Consider the following 25,329-nt stretch of genomic DNA (forward strand, 5'->3'; position numbering starts at 1 on the left):
GGTCATAACTCCATAAATAACGGGTTGGAAAAACACACCTGGATGCACAATATCAGGTGGCAGTTATTATATCTGAAAACTGCCCCATAGTTTTGGAGGAGTTGTGCTGACAAGGATTTTTCAACAAAGGGTCATAACTTTGTAAAAAAAAAAGAGACAGAATAAAAAAATAATACCTAAATGCACAACTTCAGATGGTAGTTATCATATCTGGAAACTTTCGGCGAAATCAATCTATAACTTTAGAAGAAGTTGTCCGAACAAAAAGTTTCAGTTTTTTTTCAACAAAGGTTCATAACCTTCTAAAAAAAAGGGTCAGGATAAAAAACTAATACCCGGATGCACAACTTCAGGTAGTAGTTATCATATCTTCAAAGTTTCGTTGAAATTGGTCCATTACTTTAGAAGGAAATGTCCAGGCAAACTTTTTCTACGGACGGACAAGCTGATTCAGTACATGTATACCCTGTTTCAGGGGGTATAATGGCATGCACTCTTTTTGACTTTACAGTCACACTTTCTAATTATCTTGAAGGAAAAGGAAAGAGAAATGTTGAGAACACACAACATACTAAAAGTACACACAGCTCATACTAAACATGCACACAGACCATACTAAACATAACATACACACAGACCATACTAAACATACACACAGAGACCATACTTAACATACACACAGAGACCATACTTAACATACACACAGCAACCATACTTAACACACACACAGAGACCATACTAAACATAACATACACACAGCAACCGTATTAAACATACCCACAGACCATACTTAACATAATATACACACAGCGACCATACTTAACATACAAACAGCGACTATACTAAACATACACACAGAGACCATACTAAACATACACACAGCGACCATACTTAACATACACACAGACCATACTAAACATAATATACACACAGCGACCATACTTAACATAAACACAGCGACCATACTAAACATACACACAGCGACCATACTTAACACTTCTACAGAGACCATACTAAACATACATACAGAGACCATACTAAACATACTAGCAGAGACCATACTAAACATACACACAGAGACCATACTAAACATACACACAGAAACCATACTAAACATACATACAGAGACCATACTAAACACACACACACAGAGATCATACTAAACACACACACACACACAGAGATCATACTAAACACACACACACAGATCATACTAAACACACACACACAGACCCTACTAAACACACACACAGAGACCATACTAAACATACACACACAGCGACCATACTAAACAAACACACACAGCGACCATACTAAACATACACACAGAAAACATACCATCTTGCATATTTGGTATTAAAAAGGCATGTTTTAATGATACACACATTGTATTCACTCAGAAAGATCACTGGTTTAGCAGGAATACATTTTTTTTTATTAATACCTTAAGACAACTGTTTCTAAGTAAGTTAGTTTATGTACTGAAAAGTTTCCCAAGGATCTCAACTTGTTTTGCTGATGTGCCAACGGAAGCAAGAAAAAAGATAGGAAATCAACACTTAGACAGCTGTCCTGTCAGTTTGTCACGGCTGGCTCTCACATTTACATCTATTCCTCGTGTTGCTGCCACGTGAATATTGACAGATTTAGCCTTGCTGCCACGTGAATATTGACAGATGTAGCCTTGCTGCCACGTGAATATTGACAGATTTCACGTTGCTGTCACTTGAATATTGACAGATTTTCAATACTTATCGTCAAACTAGGATTTTAAATATTATTTTATTTTATTTTCAGAGTATGATAGATATATTTCCTCAACTTATGAGTAAGATAGCTATGTTTTCCCCTACTTTCTTTTTCAGTAGATAATTCAGCCATCTTTCTAGGAAGATAATCAAGCCATCCTTTTTCAGTAGATAATTCAGCCATCTTCTTTCTAAGAAGATAATCCAGCCACCTTTTTTCCTCAGTAGATAGTCCAGCAATCTCTTTTTTCAATAGATAATCCAGCTATATTTGAATTTATTCACATTAAGTTCTTCAGCCACCTACTTTCTTGGCACATTGATTACTTAGTCATAGTATAAAACAGGCCTATCAAACACTGGCTGGATTACTTTCATATGTAGTCAATGGTATAAAACAGGCCTATCAAACACTAGCTGGATTACTTACATATGTAGTCAATGGTATAAAACAGGCCTATCAAACACTGGCTGGATTACTAACATATGTAGTCAATGGTATAAAACAGGCCTATCAAACACTGGCCAGATTACTTAGTCAATGGTATAAAACAGGCCTATCAAACACTGGCTGTATTACCTAGACAATGGTATAAAACAGGCCTATCAAACACTGGCTGGATTATAAGTGGCCGGTTAACTGGATTAATAGAGGCTGAATCAATGATGCTGTATAATATTTGATTTCTAGTAAAATATTGGTGATTCTTGACCTTACTCAATTTCCTTAGAGCACATATATACATGTACATATAAAGTATACAATAGTATGCTCACTGATACAGCATTTTTTTGTTTGTGCTGTTGTTTTTGCATTTGTGTTGAAAATATTGATTCACACTGCAGAAGTTGCAACTTAGAGATTGTTAGGTCTGAAATGCTTCTCAAGGAATGTTCCCTGTCAAAAAAATACACCACTGTGCCCTGTATAGAGTATACTCCCTCTTGTAATCATTTTACAAACCACATTAAACCTATGTTTTGATCGGTCACAACTGTCGGAGAGCTCTGGAAAGTTTGAGTATGTCTGGAAAGGTCATTTTAAGGTCACTGTGAAGATATGTGTACAGAAAATCAGGTGAGGTCTCCAGCATCTTCTTTGACTCCCACAGCATGGTTCCATCAAGATGCAGCAATCTGTAAAATAAAAATACCTTAACCAATTCCTGCTCAATGGAAACCTGTAGAAACCCTTAGCAGCTTGTCCATAACTCTAGATTTGGTTTCTTAATTGGTGAAATATCAAACTTTTCATAGTTGTTTTTTCAGTTTACTAATATGCAAATTCTCTAAGTTTTCCTTAGAAAATTGCTGTTTAAAAAAAAAAGACAAAAACAGTAATAACATTAAATTTTTAAATCAATGACTTACAGAACACATGGAACAAGAATCATTATTGTAGTGTATAATCTATATCAAGGATCCCTGTACCATTGAAAACTGTAACTATGACTTGGGAAGTTTTTACTCATAACCACAGCTTTAATCAAACATTTCTAAAACATATCTTGTGGAACTTTTATGAAAAATATACCAAAGTTGAAATAAACAAATTTATTATGTTTTTGCCAGTGAAATATCCGATTCTATCAACTTGATTAAAACTGATATCTTTCACACTGTGACAAATATCAATTTTCGGTATTGACCGATCAAAACAGTATCTTCTTTTCACTGCATTCAAAGGCAACGATTTTTTTGTTCAGATTCAAATGGAGCGACGGTAGAATAAGTGGTTGTTATGGTAAATGTTTGGTACTCACACTTAAGTATTTACATAAATATACAATTAAGAACAGTTTTATAAGCAATCATACTAGAAAACAGCAGAAAACGTCGGAATTGCGTTGATTATCCCATTCAAAATGGTGTGCAGCCTTGTTGCCAAGCATGATGTCATTAGAATGTGGCACTAGTTATAACACTTCTGATTCCCGCCCTTTTTTAATGCAGTGCATTACATTTTTCATGTTTTATGCTCTAAAAATGTAATAAATAGAAAATGTTATGCTGTCTTCAGTAAAAACAGATATATTTCACTCGTGTGGCTAATATTTTGATATTTTTCACGGGTGTGCAGTCTTACTGAAGACACCATTGAATATCCTCTATATAATTGACAAAAGTGTTCAAAGAGTGAAAATATAATGGAGCCAGAAAAGGATTTGAATCACTAACAACTGAGCTTTTTGATCAATGGTAGTTTCGTTGCTCGGTACAACTTCAGTTACAATGTATATCTAAAACAAAATTACGAGGGAGTTAATGTAAAAGTATTGTGGAATATCAAATCTGTAGATTTACCTGCATTAGGACAGGGATCCTAAGCTTGGACAAACTAGATCTTCTATAACATCCCAACTTTACACATTCTTATGTGAACAAATAATGTTACAAGCAATCGAAACATCTTTCTGTTCTGAACCAAATTATTGCTTCATATCTGTTCCCAATGGAGATTCACATCAGAAGGATTCTTCAAAAAGCCGAGACTGAACAAGAGAAAACGTTTTTGGTCAGTGATATTAATTATTTTTGATTATAATCCTGATCGTGTTATTTTCTATTAAAGCTGGACCATATACTTAAGTGTTCCTAAAATACTCACTCTTGTGGAACTTCAGTCAAGCTGAGATTTTTCATCCAGTCTGAAACGTTTTGGATGGTCCAGTTGGCATGAGAATGTTTTGTTGACCAGTTGGAGGTCAGTCTGGCTACATAACCGGGTGTTGTAACCTCATCTGTAATATAGAGTCTTGTTTGTAGCAATTCTTAAAAATAAATAATTCCAATATTTCAGATTGTTATATAGGCTGCAGAAGGCTGCACGTTGTGACCATTGACAATGACTGCATTTAATCACAATTGTGTACGTTTATGTATACAAAAAATGGGTCACACAATTGGGGTTGATGTCCTTGACTGTCAAAAAGAATAACGGTATTTGATAATACTCTTAAAGCTTGAGGCTGTTCCTTTATTAACCTACCATCAACAATCTCAGTCCGAGCAGACAGGCGACCCCTGTCACCTAGCTCTTTAATCAGATTTGGCATCTGACGATCGAACAGTGGTTCTGTACTGATGTCAAAGTAGAGTCTGGTTCCGATCAGCATCCCTAACCAGCCGTCTGCCTCGTACTTCTCCTGTACACAAACAGGGATGAAGCTCTTTCGCAGTTTGTATGTATATTCTGCCTCTGAAATAATGACAGAGCAAGACTTATACCATTTTCAGTAGAGCACTGATTATCTGAACTAGTAAGACACATATTAGGTGTTCTATTGCACAATAATGTAATACTTAAATGAACACAAAATCAACTACACCCCATAGCTATACCATAACTTTCATTCCTTTAGGTCATGTATGCTAAGCACAGAGTGATTTTTGAAAAATTCAATAGCCAATGGGTGAATCACTAAACAATTATTGCTTGATGGCATTGTCGCTATATAACACTACCAAATTCAGATAGCATTCAAATCAGCTATGAATGCCATGTCCCACATGGTGACATTGTCATTATTATTACATCATAATTATAGCATTTGATATCAATTGAAGATTGCTGTTCTATTCATTATAGAAGCATATATGATAAACTCACTTATTTGAACACAAATGCTGAATTTTGAGAAGTTTATATAATATTTTACAAGATAAAACTGTTTGAAAATGGTAAATATAAGCATTGAACTGCTTTCAGTTGTCAAAAGAATACCAAGTGTATATGACAAAAACAAATTCAATATGAAGTTCTAGCATGCTTCACAGAATTTTAAATGTTATATTAAGTTGGCATTTATAATGACTATGAATGCCAACCAAAAACTGTTCAATGACTAAATATTTATACCAACAAAATTTCACTAGCTCTTCCAGCATTCAGATTGTAACTGACCTGATCTGCAGCTTGGACTATCCTTGTATCTCTGTGACATGCATATCAATACAACGGCAGACCTTTCTACAGCCAACGCCATTGCCTCAAGGGTCGACCCAGCTACAATATCAGAAACAGATTCAGGATGATGTTTGACATATAGTTAATTCCTCCTAACATAGTGTACACACATGTGTAAATTTGTTCCATTAGTGTTTGTAAGAAAACTCAAATATTCTTGACAGCTGAATTTCATTTCAACAGAAACATGTTCATGTGTATAACAAGAGTGAAACACAATGGTCAAGAAAGGGATTGGGAACTTGACCCCTAGAATCTGGTAACCAACTCTTAACCACGCCTAGATCAACTATAGGAAACTCCTACAATCAAGGCAGGGAAACATGGTAGCTGAACTGTATATGATTACTTTACCAACTGAGCTGTCCGTTCACTGTTGATCAGCACAGTCTTAGTTATCTAGCATAGATATCTTATCACTGGCTCACTAAAACCCTACTACTAATGCTTTCCCGACCATGTGATTTCTTGATTACCAAACACAAATCTACATGGATCCTTAAGGCTTACTCATGTGCTCAACATCCATCCACACTTTGTAACCGGCATGCTTCAGTACATCTATGAGGCGGAGCGCCAGCGGCTGACTACCCCACTGATAACTGATCATCACGTGAGGACACTGCACCACCAAGCTGGCTGTAGGGAGGTAAATACAAAAACATTTAAGTCATGTCATTGTTTGTGCTTTATATCTACACCACATGACCAAATGTTGGGTGCCGATTTGATAAATATATAAATGTGGATGGCATAATAACTTCTGCTACACCAACATAGCCACCGTCATGATAACAATGAAGGAAACTTCCTGTTTGTGTGTGAACTTCTTGTTTTTTAATATTGATGTGACATAAGGGTGAGGGACATTGGTTAGGTAGTTTAATTTTGTTAGAAAGTTTTCAGTAATGTAATATTATCATATATTCTCATTTCAATATAAAATTCAATACAAATTGTCCTCACCTTCGACTAAGGAATTATCTCATCTATCTACACCAACATGCGATTGTATTGCTTGAAAATTTCGCGGACTCACCTATGTACCAACGTATAGGCAGCTATGCGCCTGAATAGATAGTCCCGAATCAGTGAAAGTATAGGATCACACAATCTTCCAGTCATAATGACTTAATTGATTTTTTTGGTGTAATAACTTGTGAATACGTCATGAGACATCCTAGAATTTCGAAAGTATTACTACTATAGTAACATTACTATATAGATGTCAGATGACTAGATAGTGTGTTGCATGTCATTCTTAGAACTGTACAACGAAGGTCAAGTTACAGCAAAGGGCCAACGCCCAAAGGTCATGTAATATGTCTGTTTGTTCTGATATACTTGTACCAATACTAATAAGCTGGCTAAGGACAGCTAGAATAGCACATTTCCTATGATGTTTTACCGCACACACTGGTGCTAGTCCTACTGGTACAGCACTGGCATGTGGAAAGTCTACTTTACTGAGAGTAGTTTTGTATAAAAAATTCTTTGGATGGTAGTTTGATTTCACCTAGATCTGGCCTCAGCTGTAACTCGGGTACTTCACGAAGTTCCCACAATGCACCTCTGGCTGCATGCCGAATCGCTTCATCATTTGATTTCTGTAGTGACATCAGCGCTACAAAGAATCAAGATGTATATATGTGATCAATTAATGATCAGTTTATATTTGAATTGTTATAGATTTGCAAAAACAAATGGATACATTATTATACTTGACACAATCAAGAAAATTATTTGGAAACTTACTTATAAATGTACATGATTTTTAATTTTAACCCCTATGTTGTTAAGTCTCTGTAGCATTTTCATGGCATCCCAGCATTCATAATGTATCTGTAATATATAATTCTGAATATTTTACTTGTTTGTATCAAGTTATTCATACATGTATACTGTTTTTATTATAACTCCTTACAGTACCTACCTTCTATACATTGCGGATGTGACCTGATGCTATGGCAGTTTCCCTTGTGGAATGCCAGTCTCCAGATTCCACTGATGGCCTGGAACACTTCGTCTGGGTTAGTATACTCCAAAATGAGATTAACATATATTCTTAAGACACCAAATTTTAATATGCAAACTTTGTTTTTGTCATTTATTGCCAAATTATTGAGACCACGGAGCGTCTCTTCAACATTCATTCCAAATTTTGAGGAGAAGTGTGTTTTGGATTGATACGCATCATTCAAGACTTGTACAATGAATTGAAGTATATTGTCGTCGACACTCAGAATAACAATTTCTGATTCATCAAGGATGTATGACATGACAAGGAGCGCCTTCGCCTGTACCATAGGTGTTCTGCTCAGTGATAACGTTTTAAGGTTTGTCATCACTCCTGCTTGCCGCAAAGTACCTCGAACATTTGTGTCACACAAGTGTCTGCTAACATTATGGAGGACGCCGAGGAGAGCCTTGACAAGATACTTGGAAACAGTGTTCTTCTCAAGGTCGCATGGCTCAGAAAGCCTCTTGAGAAGGTCTGCTATCATTGTTAAAGCACAATGGGATTGTACTAGCTGTTCACAAAGAGTGATACTACCATCACTCAGAATCCATATTAGAGATAAAAGTTTCTTCAAATGTGACCAGGAGGATCCTGGCACTACCAAAGTGATGTCTGTGTCCACAAGATACTTGAACAGTCTCTCACAAACTACAATAAATTCTGCATGTATGATTTCATCCATGACCTGGATTTTCTTCAAGGGATTGTCCGCACTTTGTTTCAAATCACAAAGAAGTAAATCAATGTGTTTCAGAAGCTTGGGATCGGTTATATCAATATCTCTATCCTTCAAACATTTCACAGATTCAATAGTTACGTTTGACAGGCTGGAGACGCTGATAGATTCTGTAGCACTTGAAGATTGTGATGTCTCTGATTCAATAGATGAGACAAGAGCAGATAACTCATCAGGCATTCCAAGGGGAGGTAATTCACACGACACTATGGGCGATAAACTACTTGTGTTGCATAACTGAATAGATTGTTCAATATCACCCACACCTGAATCATTTATTGTTTCCTCTTCTAACAAAGATATTGATGACTCTGCCAAAACCTCTTCCTGCCCTCTCTCTGAAACTGAACTTTGATCTGAATGTGACCTTAGGTTCTCTGACCTTTGACTTGACTGCAGCTCTGGGTCCTCTGACCTTGGACAGGGATTTGACCTTGATTCATCTGACCTCTGACCTGCATGCATCCCTATAGCTAGATCTTCTAAGCTCATACCTGTTTGTGACATTGAGTCATCCAACTTTTGATCATTATCTGCATGCACCCCTTGGTCATCTGACCTTTGACCCATATGCAACCTTTGGTCATTTGACCTTTGACAGGAAGTTGCCCCCTGACCCATGTTAGTGACGGTTCCATTACTTGTCATCAGGGATTGTTAGCTCATCAGCACCTACAAAAGATATGCCATTGAAATCATTTACTTTTAGAACAGTAATACATATATAAACATATCACTGCATGATGAATCTTTAATCTGTAATGTCTTTTTATCTTAGAAAATACTTATTTCATTTACTAATTGCTCTAAAAATAACAAATAATTTATGTAAAATTATTTGTTTTCCAAATGAAAAAAATAAACACCATTCAGGTAAATACTAGGAATATTTCACGGTGTTTGGAGAGAAGCAGAACCTTAATGTTGTACAAATCAGTGTTAAGCGCTAGAACAAATCTTCTGTTAGAAAGTTTACCTAAATCTTTTTTTTCTCTGTCCCAACATCATCAGGTCCTCAGATCCATAGCTACATTATATTTCTTAATAAATATTCATGATCTATGCATTTAAAAGTATTTTCTGTCTTTTTGATATGGAATTATTAAGTCAGGTTTGTTTTTGGTGGTATACAGATCTACTAGAAAAAAAAATAAAAAAAAATTGTGAGCACTTTTGAGTGTTAACCGCATCAGGAATGCATCAAGCAGCATGCAACATTTTTGTATTGCTATTTTTTGTCACAGATACTGTAACACATCACAAACAATCATTTATAGAAAAGGAAAAAAAACATTATTTATTTTAAGTCTTTTATTTTTGGTATCCTCACATTTGTCCTACTGCTTATAAACAAAATATCAGCCAAACACGATCGGCGGGTGCTCGTTGAGTACAAATCAAGCACGCCCAATGCCCAATGAGGGAAAATCTCGGACTTGAGCAAGTCCATAATCCATCATCAGCAAGTTATTTTGACAGTTATCGAAACAACTTTACCAACACGCAGTTTAGGGCTTACTAGCTACTGATACTAAATAACTAGCATAGACTCACCTATTGTCCTGGTCGCTTGTGTATATCATGTAAAGACGCACATTATATTAGAAACGGTAAGGATCTTGATTATCGATGTTGCAGCTGCTGCATCATTGAAGAGTTACTTCCGGTTTTTGTACATTCCATCAATATGGTTCAAAGCTTAGCAGGCACAGATCTAGAGGTTGTTTGTTTTATTTACATATATATTTTCGTTGTGTATTGTTCAAAATACAAAACAGCGTATACTTTTTTTTGTTATACATTGTTTTGCATAAGAAAGCATATTTAATCAATTATATTAATGATGATAATTATTGAAAAATCGCCTGAATTTCCGCCCTTCACTACGTATGGACTTCATGTACAAGTCGACGTCGACAGTGTTTCATGACTTTATTTTTATACATATTTTTAACGATAATAACTGTAGAAGTTCAATTAAACGGAGCAAATTTTATCATGTTCATGAACCCTATAGAACTTTTCAGAGCTAAAATATTCGTGCATACGTTTGTTTACCGTTCAATAACAGCTGTTCTTTAATCAATATTAAAAATAATCTTGGTTATTTCCAACGTACTAAAATCCCTAATAACCGAAAGTTAAGACTCAAACAGTTAGTTCAATTTTTTCATCAAACGGCAGAAAATGTCAGCTTATTGTCAGCTGTTTAAAAGTGGGTCGTTAAGAAATTGAAAAGTTTAGTCTTATATGTTGACAGCGGCTACACAATAAGACTCGGACGTTTTTCGGGTTGTTCCAGAAAGTCGTCGATTATATCACGGAATTATATATTGTTTGATTTCTCACTGAAAACATTATTCAGTCAACATCCATATGTACGTTTGACGAGATTTAACTGGTTTTCATATGAATGCAACGCCATTTAATATCACGTTTAGTCTATAAAATTGACGATAATTATAAATAAGAAATTCGTGATGGTCGAATTCGACAGACGCTTTATTATTTTCGCCCGGAACATTTCAAGCGGGCATATTTTTCCCAGCGACACATTTTGCATTTTGATAATCGATTACTTCCGTATCTTACATAGGCAGGAAGGAAGGTAATGTGTTCTTTTTCCCCCCATTATATTGATTTTATTTGTTTACCGTATTTATTTGTATTTAAGGATATCATAATCCATATGTTCCACCACGGACTTAAATCTAATTCCGTGGTTCCATCAAGAAAACAGCCTTGTGTCGGCGTACTATTAACCATTATATATAGAAACCGAAAGTAGACCAACATAATTGTTCATTTGAGCTCATTGATATAAACAGCTGTTTTAGTTAAATCAGAGAGAATTATGTATCGTGATGATAATACAACGGAATTCCTAATGTCTGTTTGCCATGTAATATACGTAAAGTTTAACTTTACCTGTCATAGAGGTAGGTATACACTCACTTGCCAAGTTTCCCTTTCTGTTCGAATTATTTCAGAAGGATAATCATTGATATATATATATATATGTAATTTGACGCTTGCCTTTTCCTACGTATGTACATGGACATAGGGTTATGTTATAAAGTATCCCGCGGTGCGTTTTATTGGTGCTTTTTACATTGGGTTTGTACATACAAACTTGGTTTCGCCAGGCATTGTGCGTTGTATGTCCTCCTGTTAGTGAACATAGTTATTGTAAAAGTTATATTTCTCCAAAAATCACATAGGTTTCCTCATTGGATGAACCTGCTAGGCAGACATGTTTGGTTACCCACTAGTGGTTACACCCTGTCCTCAGTTGCTCAAAGGTTGGTTAACTTTACAAAATGGTTAGTGAAAAATCAAATGGTTGTCAATACGAAGCAAGAGTTTCAAATCAAAAGGAATTCTCAAAAGACGTCTTTCTATTCTGACAAATATGTAACAGTGAAATATTATCAGAAGTTCTTGATTTTCTTGTAATTATATTTTGAAGTTTTTCCCTAGCCACTGGCCATGGTAAACTCTAACCAAATTTTGAGCAACCAGAACCTCGACGTTATTTCATTGGTCAATTTTCTAATTATGACGTCAAGTAACAATCCTTTGTGGCGTCGTCTTCCATTGTGACGTCATAGTTCAATTCACGACAATTGTTTCCCCCATTGAAAACAGGATTAATTTATTATTATCATATCTAAACGTTGTGGGAGAAAAAAGTCGGGATGGTTGCTTATCACTCTCGTTACTTTTAAATTGTAAAAAAATACTCTGTAAACCTTGCGCCTTTTATGCAATGTGAAACTTAACTCTGTTAGATAAACATGATAACCAAACATCATCACAACCATCACTGATGGGGAACCTCAATATTACTTACCGGACAACATAAATTATATCTTCTTTTTTTTTATCTTTTATTGGATCAAAGACCGAAATTATGAGTAGAAGGATCTGATCAGGGGTTTTTTCGGTAAAATAGATACATTTTACCGATTATGCCTTTGTATTTGTAACATGATACAGAAGTTTAAAGTATGTGGATCGTACCCATGTTCATTGTAAGGAGATTCAACATCTGTTTACCGTAACTTGAACTGTTTGATATTAGAATCATAATATCAATTTTATTTTAGAACGATGGCCGGAACTGAAAGAACGTACATGTTGGACCTTTGGACAGAACAGCACTGCAATGATGTAGTAGAGAAAATCTTAAGTTTACCTCCGACAGAAAATAGTAGTGTGTTGTTACTGGCGAGCGACTCCTCACAATCAGATAGCGTGAAGACAGCATTGGGCAAACAGAACCATGACAAAGTAGTTCAGTTTGGAAACAAAGATAAGATTGCAGTGTTTTACGATGCGAAATTGTATTTGGACAAACATGGACTTTGCGCCTTTTCTGTGCTGTGTTCCAATAGACACGTCCAGTACTGGCGCCTGCTGTTGACGCGTTTTATCACGAATGTTTATGAATGGAAAATCATAACAGTCGATCAACAGGAAACGGAAGTCTTCACAGAGGAACAGATTACGAAAGATGTCAGCAACTTCTTTGGCTCTCAGACGTCAGCTTTTGGTGACGTCAGCACGCTTACGTCACCCATCATTCCCACGGATTTGTTCTACCATGGTTTTAGTTGCAGAACTGGTGGACTGTCGTCACTCCCAGGAATGAAATCCCTAAATCTCGTGTTTTCTCAATCCAAACGCGATCCTAAAGCTTTAGTGCAAGAAAACCGTCGAAAGTTGGCAAAACACGTCGGATTTGATCCGGAACAGTTTCGTGTAGCGAGTGCCGTACACGGAAATTGCGTCCTTGTCGTTGGGGAGCAGGAACCGGAAGGATATGACGGGATCGCTACCGATCGACTGGGAACAACTTTAGGTGCCCCTGGCGCAGATTGTGTAACGATGATTTTTGCCGATCCTGTCAAAAGAGCATGTGCAGCACTTCATTCTGGTTGGATGGGTACAGTGAAACGCGCATGTGTAGAAGTTATCCACAAAATGGCGACAGCATTTGGCACTAACCCGGCTGACATCTGTGTAGCAATGGGTCCATCCATTGGTCAGTGCTGTTTCGAATTCGACGCTGACAAAATCGGCCAGTTCAATGATATAGTTGAAGAAGCAGCTGTGGTGAGTGATGATGGCCTGAAAGCGTTTGTGAATTTGCAGTTGTGCAATCGCGTGTTACTGGAACAAAATGGCGTAAAACCCAATAACATTGACGATAAATCCTGTACAAAATGCACCAGCTGTAACTCAGAGTTGTTTTTCTCATACCGGCGCGACGGCCGACCATTTGGCAACCAATTAGGATTCATAGGAATGAGAATGTAGTAACTGCAGATCTTGATGCCACATCTGAACTTCAGATGCACCGCCGCAGTAAGATGGAAACCCGAAAGTCGTTATGGAGAGCTTTATATGGGATAAGAATATGTCAGAAGAACTTTCATACTCGGTAAAATCTATATAAACACTATTGAAATCAAGCGAGTTTTAAACTGCGTTTTTCTAACCAAAGTGTAGCCAGTCGTATAAACCCATCTTGCTATTTGCCAGCCAATGTATATTGAAAACATGAAACAGAGAGGAAAAGTTGTAAGGTGAACCGAGATAGCTAGGTTGGAAAGGGGAAGGAATGAATGAGTTGTGTAAAAAGAGAGTAGCCAAATGCTGCGTAGATGATCTTAAGATAATAAATCGATAAAGAAAAAGTTGTGTAACGGAGTGATAACGCTACCAATTGATATAATGCCCAACTTTGCGGGGTTAGCCAAGATAAAGGTTGTAGCTTTAGTGTTTTATATCTCAAGTGTGGAATGTGAAAAAATATTTAGCCTCGGAAATATTATCAAGTCTAAGTACAGGTGTTAATTGTGTATGCCATTCGATATTGTTGTCCAAAACGTGAGCATTTCGATATAGAAAAAGTGGAAAGGCAAGAAAAAAGAGAAATGATGAGCATGTTGAATAAACCTAAACAGCCTTCAGTAACACATAAGTTATCGTTACATAAATATCATTACTTAAACCGTCTAAAATCATGGTAGACTAAGAATTTTACAGCCATTTGTCCATCATTAAAAATTGACTTATGAAGGTGAAACCTCTTCATTGCATCCAATTCATTCTTGGTATCCATGTGTAGCTTATATCTCCGTCGGGGGGTTAAAATTCATGCTGAAATTAACAATAACTTATCGCCATAGTTAATGTCTCTAGCTATATGTTTAATACAACGTTTAATCATGTTGGTACACAGTGCACTTGATCTGCAGGAGATTTTGACGTTGCATATATTATTACTTCTACCGACCTGACAAAAAATGTACATTAACCCTTTTTACAAATAAAAATAAAATGCGCTTGCCAACTAAGATAACAGCCACCCTCCACCCTCTTCGATAAGAAAAAAAGTGGATTTTGGAAAGTTTTGGAATGACAACTCTTCGTTAAAATGTGAACTTCATGTACGATGGTCCGAATTACAGAACATCATTTCCAATCCATCTTCGTTGTACTCTCACCTGAAACTTGTCCGTCATTATCACGGCGGTCAAATAAGGTCAGGGTTAAAGTAAGTCTTTTTGTCTTTGCTTAGATCCGGATACATATAATGCAATCCGGATAGTATAAGGTAAGCGCACCAATGTAAAGTACCATCTGGAAGATTATCAAATGGCGAAACATTTATTTATCCACAATAAAGATTTTTTTTAACATTTTTTTTATAGTTATTACATATAACATACGTTAAGTTTGTCAAACATATAATCAAATAACATGAAACTAGGTGTCAACTTTATTTTGTAATTAAATCGGATTACTTTTCTATTTGATTAAAGACATGCATACAGTGTACTGTTTTCTCTGGTGTTTCTTTTCATTTGTGACATTATCCTTTCAAGTTTATTTCGGCATTGCCGCATACTGTGAACATGGCCGAACCAGATGTCTGTCTATAACACCTACGATTGCCGAACTAGATGTCTGCCTATAACACCTACGATTGCCGAACCAGATGTCTGTCTATAACACCTACGATGGCCGAACCAGATGTCTGTCTATAACACCTACGATGGCCGAACCAGATGCCTGTCTATAACACCTACGATGGCCGAACCAGATGTCTGTTTATAACACTTACGATGGCCGAACCAGATGTCTGTCTATAACACCTACGATGGCCGAACCAGATGTCTGTTTATAACACCTACGATGGCCGAACCAGATGCCTGTCTATAACACCTACGATGGCCGAACCAGATGTCTGTTTATAACACTTACGATGGCCGAACCAGATGTCTGTCTATAACACCTACGATGGCCGAACCAGATGTCTGTTTATAACACTTACGATGGCCGAACCAGATGCCTGTGTAACAGCTAAGATGCATTTGGCTTTAGGTGTGATTTGTTGTCACTACCCTGTAAAGATCAAGTCTCTGCACTACAAATGTCTTTCTCTGATGCAATGTTATCAAGTTTGATACTGTCTCCTTCGTATCCATTATATTTCATTGTGAATCCCTTCTTCGTTTTGTAGACATATTCGTTAACTTGCACTTTTAAGAATTGAATTAAACAAGTCGTTTTTACCCCATCCATTTGCAGCGATACTGTTGGTGTAAACTTTCATCAATATTATCGCATATTGTTCGGTATATCTTATCTTAGTGTCATCAGCAAACATTAACCTCAGTGATCATTATGTAAAAGACGAAAAGTCTCGGACTTAACACACTTTATTGAACTATTCCATCGACTTCGAGTTCCTTTACCGACATCATGGTGACGTTTGGTAACCCAGAAACAGATTTTTCAGCATGTCATTTACGCACTAAACTCGTAGAGTGTAGCTACTTAAAAACCTCATTCGAGAAATATTACAGTGTTCACTCTGTCCATTTATCCATCATTTCAAGGAATTAAAGCCAGTTGATTTCCTAGCCAAATTGTCGTTTAAATATTTTGTTTATCAGTGTACATACATGTAATTCTATTTCTTCGGAATTTTTGATAACTAGCCATTTTTTTTATATAAAGCGACAATGTTTGCCATTTCCCATAATTGATAGATATATTAAAACCTGTTATAAGGTAGTTAAAAGTTATACCTTTAATAATCTGGCGGTCGATCATATAGGGATTATGGGATTTATTTTAAATCAACTTTAAAAGTTCCTTTCTCAAATCTTTTCTTCTGTTATCATACTTGAAATCATAAATATAGGTGTCTCGATTCAAGACTATGTAATTATTTGTTTGGTTCCATATTACTAATACGTCTGTCCTGATCAAGCTTTATTAGCTCGGCTATGGTACAGGGTTTTCTCGATTTTTTATGGTACAGGGTTTTCTCGATTTTTTATGGTACAGGGTTTTCTCGATTTTTTATGGTACAGGGTTTTCTCGATTTTTTATAGAAAAATCTTTGTCATCGCTCTTTATATATTAAATGTGTCCAAGTTTCATGGTGACAAGGTCAGGGTCAACGTTACCTTTTATAGATTATATTTGTCATCGCTGCAGTGATTCATTACTGCAATAAACTGATCAAATTGGTTAAGTATGACAACACATCGAACAAATTCGTGTTTCATAGTGTTAGTGTCAAGGTCATCGTTATTATTTACATACTACTTTTCTGTAATTTTTCCCCATCGATCTAGAATCTTAAGTCCTACACAGATTTGATCAAACTTAATCAATTGGTAAAGTATGAGAAAACTCGAACGAGGTTGTGTTGCAGGGTGTCACGGTCACCCTTACTATTACTTTGACATGTTTTTAATATGAATATATATATATATAAAAGCATGCGTGGATTGTAATCTCATTACGGCCGCAAGCAAAATACAACCTGTCAACTGTTGTTCGACTGGTCCATCGTTTATCTAGTGAAACCATAAAAGTGCCATGAGCCGGGTCCTTTAAGACCTAGCTAGCTTTCTACAGATAGAATACTTGTTATACAAAATGTATCAGCGTTGTATTTTATGTACACTATACACCAGGCAGTGATAAGTGTTCTTGTGATGCTGCTCCGGAGGATATAGGAAAGTGTTGAATTCCGAGGTCGATTATTATCGGCTCTTATTTCGATTCCATTAACAACAATTCTAATAAGGTTTCTGAAAAGTTCTGTTGCTATTATGGTTTAGTTTTAGTTAAAAATGATGGATAAGCCTTGTCAAAATACGATTTATTTGCTCAAACGATGTCGGATTTCTTTTCAAATCTTTGAGATAGGCTAAATAAAATGTTTTATAAAAGAGGTAAAAACTCGTCTTCTAATTTTAATTTCTCAATGTGGAAACATAATCTTGTTTTTGATACTCATTATGTCTCATTAAAACAACAAATTTAGAAATCAATATCCGCAGTGAACTACTATTGAGAGCCTCAGGATCCCGAATACCCTGTTCCCGATGCTAACACGTCTAGGCAAATCATTCTATTGTCGTTACCGATTTATTGAAATGAGATGGTAAGTACAACGTATTTGTATCACTTTCATCTAGCATCTTCCTACTTTATATTTCTAGTGATAACTTTACCATACAAGGAGATTTATCCAAAAGGTGTAAATTTGTTACTTTGTAAATAGTTTTATATCCCACCTTTCCCCTTACGCGGCAGATATGGATTGTCGTTCAACTTTCGCTACCATTAATGAGTCTTAAATGGACGAATAATACTTTGTTTTTGCTTCGACATACGTAATGTTAAATATGTGCTTCCTTATTCGACTTTCTAGTGTTCATTTACGCCATAAGGGTGTTAACGTTGCTAGTAGCTTTCAGTCCTCCAGGTTTGACGTAACCTTGTTGCTGGAATTTCATACTGCATGGTAACATGAAATACTAGTTTGAGAGTAAGTTATTTGTTGTATCCTAAAGTTGTATTTGTAAAGTTATGTATTTTGTTTTTATAGAAACCTTTTCCCCTTACGTAGCATTTCTATACATGAGTAGAAACAACTTTAAATATATAAAATTCCATTCCTTTGACCTTTCCGATAATGATAGCTCTTAAACGGTGAAATGGCCATACCGTGAAATAAAATGATTTTCTATGGCTTCAGCATTGACGCACTAAATGGGCACTTCCTTTTTCGAATTAGTTGAACATTTTTACTGTATAATCAAGTGGAAAACATATTAAAGATTTAATAAGAGTTAATATATCTTTAAATACAATTAAAATACAATACCTGTAAGTATTGTTACTTTTGTTATACATATATTTACCCTTGTACAGGTCAGGTTGGTGTAAGTATTGTTACTTTTGTTCTACATATATTTACCCTTGTACAGGACAGGATGGTGTAAGTATTGTTGCTTTTGTTATACATATATTTACCCTTGTACAGGTCAGGATGGTGTAAGTATTGTTACCTTTATTATAACGACACAGGTGTGTACATTAGATAAGTGTATTGTTATTAAATATGTTAATGTGTTAATATTAGATAATCAGACCGGACGTATGCTGACCGCAAGCAGTTGGCTTACATCGCTAGAATGCCTAGATCCGCCCCTTATTGACAGTAAGTCCAGTTTCCCCTTTGACATTTTAGCTGTTAAACGCCTTATTTAGAACCTTCACTAACGTCCGTTGTGAACAATGTTATGAATTCACAAAGTCCTTATAATGTCATACATGCTGTTATGATATCTCGACAATTAGCATTAAAGTCAATAATATGAAAAGGCGTAATAAACAAACACCTGTATTCGATACAAAAACAAATTATTATAGTCTTGAACAAAAACCATGAAAATTTGAATTATAGGGACAACAGCTTTTTAAAACCTGTTGCTCCTTGTACACTAATCAAAGCTTAAAAGAAACATAAGGATAAAATATAGGGACAAAAGCTTTACACAATCTATTGTTCTCTGTACAACCATCAAAATCTTTACACAACCAACTTTCCCTTGTACACCAATCAAAACCTTACACAACCTATTGTTCCCTACTCACCCATTAGAACCTATTTCCTGTACACCCATCAAAACCTTACACAACCTATTGTTCCCTGTACATCCATCAACACCTTACACAACCTATAGTTCCCTGTACGCCAATCAAAACCTTACACATCCTATTGTTCCCTGTACGCCAATCAAAACCTTACACAGCCTATAGTTCCCTGTACGCCAAACAAAACATTACACAACCTATTGTTCCCTGTACACCCTTCAACACCTTACACAACCTATTGTTCCATATACACCCTTCAACACCTTACACAACCTATTGTTCCATATACACCCTTCAACACCTTACACAACCTATTGTTCCATATACACCCTTCAACACCTTACACAACCTATTGTTCCCTGTACAACGGTCAAAACATTACACAACCTATTGTTCCCTGTACACCCATCAGAACCTTACACAACCTTTTGTTCCCTGTACAACCATCAAAACCTTACACAAACTATTGTTCCCTACTCACCCATTAGAACCTATTCCCTGTACACCCATCAAAACCTTACACAAACTATTGTTCCCTACTCACCCATTAGAACCTATTCCCTGTACACCCATCAAAACCTTACACAACCTATTGTTACCTGTACATCCATCAACACCTTACACAACCTATAGTTCCCTGTACGCCAATCAAAACCTTACACAACCTATAGTTCCTTGTTCACCCATCAAAACCATACACAACCTATTGTTCCTTGTTCACCCAGCAAAACCTTACACAACCTATTGTTCCCTGTACGCCAATCAAAACCTTGCACAACCTATAGTTCCCTGTACACCAATCAAAACCTTCCACAATCTATTGTTCCCTGTACGCCAATCAAAACCTTGCACAACCTATAGTTCCCTGTACACCAATCAAAACCTTACACAATCTATTGTTCCATGCACACCAATCAAAACCTTACACAACCTATAGTTCCCTGTACACCCATCAAAACCTCACACAACCTATTGTTCCCTGTACACCAATCAAAACCTTCCACAATCTATTGTTCCCTGTACGCCAATCAAAACCTTGCACAACCTATAGTTCCCTGTACGCCAAACAAAACCTTACACACCCTATAGTTCCCTGTACGCCAAACAAAACCTTACACACCCTATAGTTCCCTGTACGCCAATCAAAACCTTACACAACCTATTGTTCCATGTACACCCTTCAAAACCTTACACAACCTATTGTTCCCTGTTCTCATCAGAACCTTACACAACCTTTTGTTCCCTGTACATCCATCAAAACCTTACACAACCTATTGTTCCCTGTACACCAATCAAAACCTTACACAACCTATTGTTCCCTGTACACCCATCAAAACCTTCCACAACCTATTGTTCCAGGCACACCTATTAAAACCTTACACAACCTATTGTTCCCTGTACACCCATCAAAAACTTACACAACCTATTGTTCCATGCACACCAATCAAATTTTTTACACAACCTATTGTTCCCTGTACACCAATCAAAACCTTACACAAACTTTTTTTCCCTGTTCACCCATCAAAACCTTACACAACCTATTTCCCTGTACACCTATCAAAACCTTACACAACCTATTGTTCCCTGTAAACCTATCAAAACCTTACATAACCTATTGTTCCCTGTACACCCTTCAACACCTTACACACCCTATTGTTCCCTGTACACCCTTCCACACCTTACACAACCTATTATTCCCTGTACACCATTCAACACCTTACACAACCTATTGTTCCCTGTACACATATTAAAACCTTACACAACCTATTGTTCCCTGTACACCTTTCAACACCTTACACAACCTATTGTTCCTTGTACACATATTAAAACCTTACACAACCTATTGTTCCCTACTCACCCATTAGAGCCTATTTCCTGTACACCTATCATTACCTTACACAACCTATTGTTCCCTGTAAATCCATCAAAACCTTCCACAACCTATTGTTCCCTTTACACACATCAAAACCTTACACAACCTGTTGTTCCATGCACACCAATCATTTTTTTTACACAACCTATTGTTCCCTGTTCACCAATCAAAACCTTACACAACCTTTTGTTCCCTGTACAACCATCAAAACCTTACACAAACTATTGTTCCCTGTACACCTATCAAAACCTTACACAACCTATTGTTCCCTGTACACCTATCAAAACCTTACACAACCTATTGTTCCCTCTACACCCTTCAACACCTTACACAACCTATTGTTCCTTGTTCACCCATCAAAACCTTACACAACCTATTGTTCCCTGTACACCCATCAAATCCTTCCACAACCTATTGTTCCCTTTACACACATCAAAACCTTACACAACCTATTGTTCCAGGCACACCTATTAAAACCTCACATAACCTATTGTTACATGTACACCATCACAAGCTTACACAACCTATTGTTCCAGGCACACCTATTAAAACCTCACATAACCTATTGTTACATGTACACCATCACAAGCTTACACAACCTATTGTTCCCTGTACACCCTTCAACACCATACAAAACCTATTGTTCCCTGTACACCCATCAAAACTTTATACAACCTATTGTTCTCTGTACACCCATCAGAGCCTGTTCCCTGTACACCCATCAAATCCTTCCACAACCTATTGTTCCATGCACACCAATCAAATTTTTTACACAACCTATTGTTCTCTGTACACCTATCAAAACCTTACACAACCTGTTGTTCCATGCACACCAATCAAATTTTTTACACAACCTATTGTTCCTTGTTCACCCATCAAAATCATACACAACCTATTGTTCCCTCTACACCCTTCAGCACCTTACACAACCTATTGTTCCATGCACACCAATCAGAGCCTGTTCCCTGAACATCCATCAAAACCTTACACAACCTATAGTTCCAGGCACACCTATTAAAACCTCACATAACCTATTGTTACCTGTACACCCATCAAAACTTTATACAACCTATTGTTCTCTGTACACCCATCAGAGCCTGTTCCCTGTACACCCATCACAACCTTACACAACCTATAGTTCCAGGCACACCTATTAAAACCTCACATAACCTATTGTTACCTGTACACCCATCAAAACTTTATACAACCTATTGTTCTCTGTACACCCATCAGAGCCTGTTCCCTGTACACCCATCAAATCCTTCCACAACCTATTGTTCCATGCACACCAATCAAATTTTTTACACAACCTATTGTTCTCTGTACACCTATCAAAACCTTACACAACCTTTTGTTCCCTGTACACCAATCAAAACCTTCCACAACCTATTGTTCCATGTACACCCATCAAAGCTTTAAACAAAGAAACAGATTGTTCTTACTTTAGGAACAAAACCCTTACACATCCTACTGTTAATGCTGGTAAAGGTTTTGATGTGTTGATTTCTGAACTACAAAAGACATAGAACATTCAATTTATAGTACTGCTAATATTTAATCGATTTTGATGACTTTGGACGAACATTTTTTTAATTGTATTTAATAATGATAACATATGGCTCCTCAAAGTTTTAAGTCAATTCATTAGGTGTAGGTATATCCTTGATTGCCTGGAGTCTTACATCCTTGACAATGTGGTGACATGGGGAAAAAGAAAGACTTTTTTGGCGATAAAATTATCTTAACCCCACTTTGAGTCCAGATTGTAGTCTCTGAAAGACTTTCATATTTCTAAAACGTTAGTATAATGTTTACATGAAGATATACAATGTCGCAGATGTTATCCACATGTTATCGAGATAACATAAACATTACTCAAATGTTGAACTGAGACTCGATTGAAGATGAAGAAACTGTATTGTTCCATAACTTATCTAAAAGTGTATCTATCCATGTGTGGCGTCATGATGTCGGACACGGCTGTGAGGTAGAAGCATACTATGAAAATATTAGGGTTGTCAACGGCCAGCCAGTAAACCAGTTTCTCGATCGGAAGACCGCTAATCGGTTACGAGAATCAGAAACCGAATAGTCGGACATGTATTTAACCCTGAGGGAGTCCCATGGTTTAGACCTCAAATAATCTAACTATGAGACCGAAATACAATTTTCAGTATTAGAGCAATGTTCAGACTGACCTGTCAGGGGGAAGCTTTTGTTCTCCATGTTACAAAAAAAAAAAAAAAATTGATGAAGAGATGTCGACCACACCATAAATTTGAAATCCCAATGTTTCGAGGTAGAACTCTCTTTTTGGTTTTAGAATGGGACGTAAATAACTTCATGTATACTTTTTGTAAATAGTTTTATCATATACGAAAATACCATAAAAAAATAAGTTTTAACTGCCACCTCTATGAACCTCTCACAGTGATAATTGCACTCCATCAAGGAGATCTGTCACTTAATGGAAGATGATGATGATGAAATATAATCTCTAGTATACACATTTGAATGGTAGCATGTTTAACATAAAACAGGTGCAATCATTTATGAATTAGTTTATCGATCAAATCATGTTTCCAAAATACAACATTACAGCATTTGATTTCGAGTATAAATAACCTGTATTTGAATCTGGTGTTGTTGTTGTTGTTGTTGTTGTTGTTGTTGTTGTTTATTGTTTGATTACTTATTTTATCAAATTCGTCCGGTTTGACAACCCTGGATAATATCAGTAAAAGCAATAAATCTCCAAGGTCGTTAGATGTACTTATCAAACACAATGTTTATAACAGTACCTAGCGATAAAATAAAAGATAAGGATCTGTGAGCCAAAAAGGCGTTGTTCATATAACAAAAGTAAAACGAAAGAGCAAGAAAAAGAGAAATGAAAGTATCGGCGAGATCAACAACCGAGACAGCTGACGACTTGTTAGAGAGTGAAAGATTAACTCGTTTGGAGATTTTAAACTATCATTTCCCGTTGTAACCAGAGAGAACAGTATTGTTATTAATATCAATAATGCGGTCGTAATATGTAAACATTGTTCAGATGTACATCTAGATTGTCCTCACACTTGTTGATGGTAATGTTTATGAAATTTTAACAAAATTGAGAGTATAATATACAAAGTATTCGAATTTTAACACGTTTCTGGAGAATTGAATTACTGAAAATTAATCAATTCTTAGTCAAAATTATTCTGTTCATCAGATGTCTTTGAAAGGTCAGGCCTAAAAATATGCCTTGTTTACAGCATTTGTTGAATTTGAAGTCATTAACCGATGCCAATATCAAGAACCCGTGAAGTAGAGGTTGTTCCTCTATGAACACGTGAAGTAGCGGTTGTTCCCCTATGAACTCACGCCATTTGCATTGTTATTCCTGAACAGTCATGACGCATTTCGAGAGTAGCAGGCAGGTGACCTTTATAAACAGAGGGTGGGGAGCATCTGGTGCCAATACTGAAAACAAAGTTCTGCGTGACCTTTCAAATGACAAGCATAACATGCAAAGTTGCCAGCATTTTTGGAGCTTTGTGAAGAGATAAACTGCAAAAAAAGTCGTTGGGATTGTCATGTCTAGTTGTATGGTTATGCTCCATTCTCACTCTTTGGTACGTTGCCATCTCTGATATGTTACACACCATTATGCTTCAAAGAGGAAGTTGGAGATCGATAATTAAATCTTTAAACAAATGGACGTGAATGTAACCAAACTGTACCACAGCACAAAATTTCAGCTGTAATATTTGTTTTTCCGGCTAATCCTACTGTAGGAATGTTTAAATAACAGGAGACCTTATATTTTGGACAATTAGGAAATTCGTGATCGGCAGTTTAGAAGAAAATGCTCATTAAAAGTCACCCATTGTCGGTATGCTGATCCGTCTACATCACATCAACATTTTATGATTTCAAAGCTTTTACATACAAAATCAGAAACACAACTAGGCAAAACGTTACTTTGAGTCGGATTTGTGTTTTGTGTTATTATCTCTTTCT

At 36.4% G+C, this 25,329-nt stretch overlaps 2 protein-coding genes across 3 annotated transcripts; one reads left to right on the forward strand and one right to left on the reverse strand.

Annotated features, from left to right (window-relative positions):
• Nucleotides 1-1,259: 1,259 nt before the first annotated feature.
• Nucleotides 1,260-10,124, reverse strand: LOC110455013. 2 transcript variants are annotated; one of them, XM_021504889.1, is made up of 8 exons: nt 10,026-10,124; nt 7,649-9,143; nt 7,232-7,339; nt 6,226-6,354; nt 5,653-5,754; nt 4,738-4,947; nt 4,357-4,489; nt 1,260-2,885 (listed from the first exon to the last, which is right to left on the reverse strand). In XM_021504889.1, the coding sequence occupies exons 2-8, from the start codon at nt 9,117-9,119 to the stop codon at nt 2,738-2,740; spliced, it is 2,301 nt and encodes a 766-aa protein (XP_021360564.1). In that variant the 5' UTR covers nt 9,120-9,143; nt 10,026-10,124; the 3' UTR covers nt 1,260-2,737. The 2 variants fall into 2 exon arrangements, with proteins under 2 accessions (XP_021360564.1, XP_021360566.1); XM_021504891.1 differs by lacking the exon at nt 10,026-10,124 and adding an exon at nt 9,448-9,563.
• An 885-nt stretch (nt 10,125-11,009) lies between these two features.
• Nucleotides 11,010-15,325, forward strand: LOC110455014 (laccase domain-containing protein 1-like). The gene is made up of 2 exons (XM_021504892.1): nt 11,010-11,079; nt 12,581-15,325. The coding sequence occupies exon 2, from the start codon at nt 12,585-12,587 to the stop codon at nt 13,791-13,793; it is 1,209 nt and encodes a 402-aa protein (XP_021360567.1). The 5' UTR covers nt 11,010-11,079; nt 12,581-12,584; the 3' UTR covers nt 13,794-15,325.
• Nucleotides 15,326-25,329: the final 10,004 nt, after the last annotated feature.

This window comes from Mizuhopecten yessoensis, unplaced genomic scaffold (genome assembly GCF_002113885.1).
Source record: "Mizuhopecten yessoensis strain PY_sf001 unplaced genomic scaffold, ASM211388v2 scaffold8123, whole genome shotgun sequence".
Classification (NCBI taxonomy): Eukaryota; Metazoa; Mollusca; class Bivalvia; order Pectinida; family Pectinidae; genus Mizuhopecten; species Mizuhopecten yessoensis.

Bases quoted from the DNA above. Each gene is read 5' to 3' on its own strand.
- LOC110455013 (XM_021504889.1), bottom strand. From the start codon at position 9,119: ATGACAAGTAATGGAACCGTCACTAACATGGGTCAGGGGGCAACTTCC. The intron at 7,340-7,648 runs GTAGGTACTGTA...GATTCTTTGTAG, and splicing joins ACATCCGCAATGTATAGAAG to CGCTGATGTCACTACAGAAA. The intron at 4,948-5,652 runs GTCAGTTACAAT...TCATTATTTCAG, and splicing joins TAGTCCAAGCTGCAGATCAG to AGGCAGAATATACATACAAA.
- LOC110455014 (XM_021504892.1), top strand. From the start codon at position 12,585: ATGGCCGGAACTGAAAGAACGTACATGTTGGACCTTTGGACAGAACAG.